This window comes from Daktulosphaira vitifoliae, unplaced genomic scaffold (assembly GCF_025091365.1).
Source record: "Daktulosphaira vitifoliae isolate Bord-2020 unplaced genomic scaffold, ASM2509136v1 Scaffold_2, whole genome shotgun sequence".
Classification (NCBI taxonomy): domain Eukaryota; kingdom Metazoa; phylum Arthropoda; class Insecta; order Hemiptera; family Phylloxeridae; genus Daktulosphaira; species Daktulosphaira vitifoliae.
The window spans coordinates 40,640,606-40,648,054 of NW_026099573.1; the positions used below are offsets into that span (position 1 = coordinate 40,640,606).

The 7,449-nt window shown below is 28.0% G+C and overlaps 1 protein-coding gene across 2 annotated transcripts in view; it reads right to left on the minus strand.

Moving 5' to 3' along the window:
* Window positions 1–468: 468 nt before the first annotated feature.
* Window positions 469–7,449, minus strand: part of LOC126900021 (AT-rich interactive domain-containing protein 4B-like) — a 32,216-nt gene continuing 25,235 nt past the window's right edge. For both annotated transcript variants that reach the window (XM_050675370.1, XM_050675369.1), the window contains 5 exons: window positions 3,990–6,588; window positions 2,819–2,925; window positions 2,650–2,745; window positions 1,828–1,902; window positions 469–721 (listed from right to left, as the gene is read on the minus strand). In XM_050675370.1, the coding sequence (XP_050531327.1) occupies window positions 519–721; window positions 1,828–1,902; window positions 2,650–2,745; window positions 2,819–2,925; window positions 3,990–6,588 (3,080 nt within the window). In that variant the 3' untranslated portion in view covers window positions 469–518. The remainder of the gene's footprint in view (window positions 722–1,827; window positions 1,903–2,649; window positions 2,746–2,818; window positions 2,926–3,989; window positions 6,589–7,449) is intronic.

Here is a 7,449-nt window from a genome sequence, read left to right on the forward strand (position 1 = left end):
TTAATTTAAAAACTAATATTATAATTTACAATTTTAGTTAAATTTTATGTAATACTATATAGAGCTATTATCAGACTTATTTTAATAATATATATTTACCTTTAAATAAAAAAAAAATACTACTTAAAATATAATGTCACATCAATATATAATATTTTAATTAGAAATCCAATTATTAAAAAAGTAAAATTATATTGATTTGAGTAATTATAAATTATATTTTTAACAAGACAATTTCAATAGTTAGTGAGTATAAATTTAACAAGTTTTTTGTTCAAAAATAACACTGCTAAATTATTTAAAACCAATTTTAATGTTATTTTGAAGGAACTTTGTATCATAAGTTGATATTAAATATTAATAGAGTTCATTGATTAGAAATATGTTTTAATAAACAACATAATAAGATTAATATATAATTTAAAGAATATATTCAGTCACTATTTTAATAATAAAAGTTATTATTAAAAAAAAAGTTATTGAAATCTATTCAACTTCATAGTTTAGTAAGTAATTAATTACTTATTAGTAGAATTTTCTGGCAATCGTTTGTTTGAATTGGTTGAATTAAGTTTTGCCATTTCTCTCTTACGTTTTCTTATTTTTTTCCTCCTTCGATCGACAACAACAATTCGAGCTTTAACCAAGATATAATCTTTTCTTAGTTCATTTATTTTAGACAAAATAACAGCTTGTCGTTGTGCAGAATCCATTTCAGGAGCTAAAATTTCACAAAATTATATTTCTAAAATTTTTTAATTATTAGAAAAAAATTATCAGAAATATCAGTTAAAATCAGTCCCGTAAAGGTACATTAATATAATAGAAGATATTTATGATGGCACTTGTACCAGGGTAAAAATCGTAAGAGGAGTATCAGAAGGTTTTCGGGTAAGAGTAGGAGTGCACCAAGGTTCTCCTTTAAGCCCTTACTTATTCTCTAGTGATGGATGAAATTACTAGAGAAATACAAGAAGAGGTGCTGGGGTGCATGTTGTTAGCTGACGATATATGGTTAATAGGAGAAAATAGGGAGGAAATTAATCAATGACTAGTGTATTGGAGATCAGCTCTTGAAGAAAAGGGTTTAAGAATAAATAGGAGTAAGATAGAGTATATAGAGAACGAGTTTGACAAAGGAAAACACGAGGTCGGTAAAATGAGGAGATCAGTGACAATAGGCCAGGTCGTGATAGGAGAGGTGGAGAGTTTTAAGTATTTAGGGTCAGTTGTGCAAAAGAGGGGTGGTATTGACGTGGTTATAAGACACAGGATAAGTGCGGGCGGTTGAAGTGGAGAGAAATGTGTGGTGTCTTATGCAATAAAAGAATTCCAATGAGATTGAAAGGTAAATTCTACAATACTGTAATAAGGCCAGCTATGATGTATGGTTCAGAGTGTTGGGTGGTTGATGAGAAAGTAGAGCAGAGAATGAGTGTAGCAGAGATGAGAATGCTTAGATTGATGAGTGGAGTAACTAGAAAAGATAGAATAAGGAACGAGCATATAAGAAGGAGTATAAGTGTAGCGTCAATCATGGATAAGATTAGAGAAAATAGATTTAGATGGTTTGGTCATGTTATGCTGAGAGAGGAATCGGGAGTTGTAAGAACAGTTATAAAAATTAATTTTGAAGGAAGAAGAGGTAGAGGAAGACTTAAAAAGAGATGGATGCATGTTATTGAATGCTATTTAAGAATGGTTGATATGAGTGTACATTATAGGAGAGATTGTGTCCAGTAGAAGTTTAGTTTAAAAGTGGCTGACTCCAAGTAGTTGGGATTAAGGGGACAAAATCATTGGTTTTTAATATAAAAATTAACTTACTAAATATGACTAAAGGTTTCCCATCTTTAGTAGGTATTTGTACTTTATTGTGGTCATAACGTTCATTTTCTGATTCTGAAAACATTTAAAATAAATTTTAGTACATATCTGAGCTGAGTTTAAGAATTATATGTTGAAATATTTTTTTTTATTAATGATCATAAAATAATTGAATCACTGGTACAATAACAAAATACATGCACTACTTTTGGTAATTCACTTTATTACACAATTTTATTCAATAAAAACTGCTTTATGTAAAGATTCAAAAAAGTGAGATAATTTTTCACAGAGTTATAACAATTAGTAACTCTTCTTTTATTCTACATTTAAGAATAAGTAAAAAGAAAAATGATTTTTCATCTTATTTTTAAAAAGTAAATTTATTTGGTTATTTCACTAATGTCTTCAATTTAAAACGATTTAAAAATATTATATTATACTTTATGAGCGTGTCAATATCTTTTTCACTGGTTATACTAAAAGGGCTCAACAAGGGAGAAGGGTAACTCTTATAAGGCTCTTCCTATTTTACCTACCACTTATAAAAATTTAAAAACTAAATGATTTGTTAGGTATGTTTTTGAAAAGAAGGATTTGCTTTATTTTAATTTCTCTACTTATATATTCATAGAGTAAAGAAGCTAATTAATAAATGTCATAATATTGAAAGTGTGGGCTAGACTTTTATTCACTATCAATAGATACAAATATAATCTGCTCTGTTATTAATTTCAAGGATTTTACTATATTTTCTTAAGCAATTATTGAACAATTTAATTAGTGGACACATACTAGACAATTCTAAATTATTGTACATACCAGAAGCAGAATATTGTATTTTATTACGTTTTCCTATTGAATTTTCATTACTGCTTATTTTACGTTTAATTTGAGGTTTTTCCAATTTTGCAACTTCTACAAAAATATATAAGAAATCAAAAGTACTGGAAACACATTTAAAATTTAAATTTAAAAATAAATAACATACGTTCATCAATAGGTTCTGATATAGCTGACTTATTGAAATAAGCACCTTCATCTCTACTTGAAACTTCTGCTAAAAATTGTAAATGTCTTTGATCTATATTTTCATCCCTAAATTAAAATAAATAAATGAGGGCACAGAAAATTCTATACAATTCGTTTCATAAATCATTAAATAGATGAAGGAGAAAATTATATAATTAGTGAAAACTTTAGTTTTAATAGGTTAGTAAAGATTTTAGTTAAAGTATAAATAAAAGAAATATATATATATATATATATATATATATATATTTATATATATAACCTAAATTTCTCCCCATCACCATAGCTTACATCAGCCATCCTCAAATAGCATTTAATAGCATCCCTCCATCTCTTTATTGGTCTTCCTCTACCTCTTTTTCCTTCAACATTCACTTCTATAACTGTTCTTACAGCCTCCAATTCCTCTCTCCTCATAACAAGACCACACCAATCTAAGTCTATATTCTCTCATCTTATCCACAATTGACGCTACACCCATACTCCATTTTATATATTCGTTCATTATACTATCTTCTTTAGTCACTCCACTCATCCATCTAAGCATCTCATCTTTGCTACACTCATTCTCTGCTCTACTTTCTTGTTAACTGCCCAACATTCTGAACCATACATCATATCTGGTCTCACTATAGTCTTATAGAACTTATCTTTCAGTCTAATGGGAATTCTTTTATCGTAAAACACAGTAAACACTTCTTTCTTCTTCAACACCACACTTAATCCTGTGTCTTACATCCTCGTCAATAACACCTTTCTTTTAAAAAACTGATCTTAAATATTTAAAGCTTTAAACTTCTTCTATTACATCCTCGGTTATTGTCACTGATCTCATTTCACCTACCTCATGTTCTCCCTTGACAAACTTAAACTCTATATACTCTATCTTACTCCTGTTTATTCTTAAACCCTTTTCGTCAAGAGCTGATCTCCAATACACTAGTCATTGATTAATTTCCTCCCTATTTTCTCCTATTAACACTATATCGTCATCAAACAACATGCACCAAGGTACCTCTCCTTGTATTTCTCTAGTAATTTCATCCATTGCTATAGAAAATAAGTAAGAGCTTAAAGCAGAACCTTGATAGCTATATAAATACATGTATATTATCATATATTTGTGTTACCTTTGATGAATATTATATTCTAACGATTGACTACTATTATCTTTTGCTTCTCTGGAAGCAATAGTTGATTTACGAAAAGCCAAGTTCATGGCAAACATAGCTGATGCAGCTTCTCTTTCTTCAAAAAATGATTTTTTTCTTTCATCTTGATCATCAGAATGCTCATCAGGTGTACCTGTTGGACTACCTGGTATAGTTTCTTCACAAAACAATACATTATTTACATCTGTGTCCAAGTTACTTAAGTTTTTACTAGAGCTAGGAATACTATTATTATAAAAATTATCCTTGCTAGTACTTGGAGTACTAATTTCATACATACTATCCTTGCTATTACTACTGGGTGTATTGTTATCAAAAACATAGCTTGTATTTTTACCAGATACATTATTAATTACTTCATAAGAGTTGTTTTTCTGTAAACAAGTTTCTCGTTTCTCAAAGAAATTACTTTTTTCATCACTTGAAGACTTAGTTTCTAAGAAATTTTCTCTATTGACAGTATTAGGATTGCTAATTACATTGAAAAAACTTTTACTTGTACTTGGTTTATAAACATTATAATCTGTATTACGACTGTAATTATTTTCAATAGCATTATTTAATGTTTCTTCATCCACTATCTCTTCTCTACATTGCAATTCTTGTAAGCCTGTGAGATTTACTGGTTGATTTTCAGTTTTTATTCGCTCATCATTAGATATTCCAGAATATTTATCTTTAAATGCAGTTATTTCATCTGAAATATTAAAAATAGAATCTTTTGCACTTTCAGTGGTTGATGATTTTGTACTTGTTTCTTCAATATCAAATCCAGATTTAGTACTATCATAATTATCAGTATAAGATTGATAGTTAGAAGGTAATTGATAAGTTGAAGTTTTACTACTCTGATTATGATCTGTATTAGTATAAACTTGAAAGCTATGTACTAGTGTATCTTGAATGTTCTCATTACAAGAAGTTGTACTTTCATCATCATGCTCATCATGTTTTAATGATGCACTTCTCCTAGTTTCATCTGAACTTTTTGATTCTATATCGGTATCTTGCATTGAATTTGATACTTTGAAACGATTAGTTGGTTCAGAAGATGAATTTTGTTCTTCATCAATTACTACTAAATCAGATTCAGTGTGGCAATCAGCTTCAATCTTATCATTTTCTGCAATTACCAACTTTGAATCATCATCATCTTCGTCTTCATCATCATCTTCTTCAACTGTATCATCAGTTTCATTTGATTCTCTAGTACTAAAAATATTATTATTAGAATTATCAATAGGTTTTATGCATAAATCTAAAACTTCATCTGTCTTATGAGATTCTTCAATGTTGACAGGATAGGATTCAGTGTTCAACTTTACACTTGATGTTTGTTTTTCTATAGATTGTGATATTACAGATGGATTAAGTTTTTCAAACTCACTAGTTTCATTACAAGATTGACTTGATGAGTGATCTACCATTTCATCTTCTTTTTTATTAAAATCTAGACCAACTTTATCTTTAAATGGTAGTGCTGGATAAATAACAGATTGGAAAGGTGTAACATAATCATTATTTTTTTCTAATATTTCCATTTTAGGAGTTAACTCTGGCATATTTGATATTTCAACTGATTTATCATAAGAATACAATTTTGGAGGTTCATTATGTTTAATAATTCTTCGATTTTTTTCTTCGATTACAGAAGGCATTACTATGAAATCCGATGATTCAGAATCCTTAAATTCATAAATATCCTCGGGTTCATCGAGATCATCTGGATTTCTATCAACTTCAGCTTTTAATTCAGGAGGATCACTATTAATCGCATTTTCAACATTCATATTAGATGACGATGGTATGTACCCAATACCTTTCATTTCAGAACGTATTTTGTTAAGATCAAAGTCTGTTCCTGATTTTTTGAAATCTTCCAATTTTTTTATGGATGATATTTTTTCATCTTCCATTATTTTATTTTTTAATTGTATTTGTTCATCTTCAGAAGATGACGAATAATATTGCATATTAGATTTTAAGGCAAAATTGTACTCTTTTGCATTTGAAATTTCAGGTAAATGTTGACAGTCATTTTTTTCAGATTTTTCTTTAGGTGATAAATAATGAATTACTGCTGATTTAGTTTCAATCTTACTAGTCCCATCATTATCAATACTAATATCATTATCTTCATCATTTTCATTGACATCATCATCATTTTCATTTTCATCATCATCCTCTTCTTTATTTTTATTTTTCATTGATTGTGACATTTCATAGTTATATTCAAATGGTGGTTTTAATGTTACTTGTTCACATATTTCTATTTCTTCAGATTTATTACTATGAACTTTAAAAACACATGACTTAGGTATTCTTGGGGCAGAACGTTGCAGAAGCTCTTCTTTTCCTGGATATGTTTTTGGATAAGGAGATTTTTTTTGTGTATCCGAGTCTGGTGATACTTTTTGATTAACTGTTTCAGAAGTTTCAAGTTTTATTGAATCATCAAAATCTGGTCTAGATAATTTTGGTGGTTGAAGGTTTCTTTTGTTGTATTGTTTTGCCAATCCTAAGTTCCCAGAATATTCACTCTCAGAATCAGAATTATCTGTTGAGCATAAAATGCAAACATTAACTTTTTTTGGTTTAAATATAGTAAATAATAAAAACTGTGTTATTTTAATATAAAATATCATTAGTAGTATTTTGGTGAAATATTAACAGATGTACTCTAGATTACAAAAAACTTTTACAAAAATTAAAAGCTTTATATTTTTGGTTATGTAACATTTTATTTTTTGACAAATCAATATTAATTAGTTATTTTATTTGTTGTAGTTACATCTACATTTTTATAAAAATCTTTACATATAAAATATTTTCTAGTGAAACTGAAAGCTCAGTCAAATATATTATACTGAATGCCACAAATACAATACTGAAAGGAACCACCTGAAACTACATATTAGTTTACAAGAAAATTTAGAGAATCAACTTTGCAATACAGTGAAAATATTTAAATTTATCAAGTCAATATAAATTGAAAACAATATTTTGTGTAACCATTAAAAATATTGGTTAATTTGGTCAATGTCCTTAGCAGACAAAGTTTTTTGTTATAATAAAAAATAAAAATAAACTATTTATCATATATAAATAATACATTTGTTTACAAAATAGTATTTTTTGGCAGAATAAACACTAGTGTTTAAAATATAACTGATAGCACTATAATAGTAGCAGTAAGAGGTACAGGCTAGTGGATGATAAATTTGTGGCTAAGATTAATGGATACCACAGTTGTAGATAATATTATAATCAATGGTATTACCATGCTGCTGTATAGATTTATATCAATCTTTTGGAAAAAAAAAGGCTTGGAACAATAATCAGAAAAGTTTATTTTAGCTTCGATGCGAAGCTGAGAAAGTATTGGTTTTACTAAGATGTGTTTTTTTTTTTTTTTTTT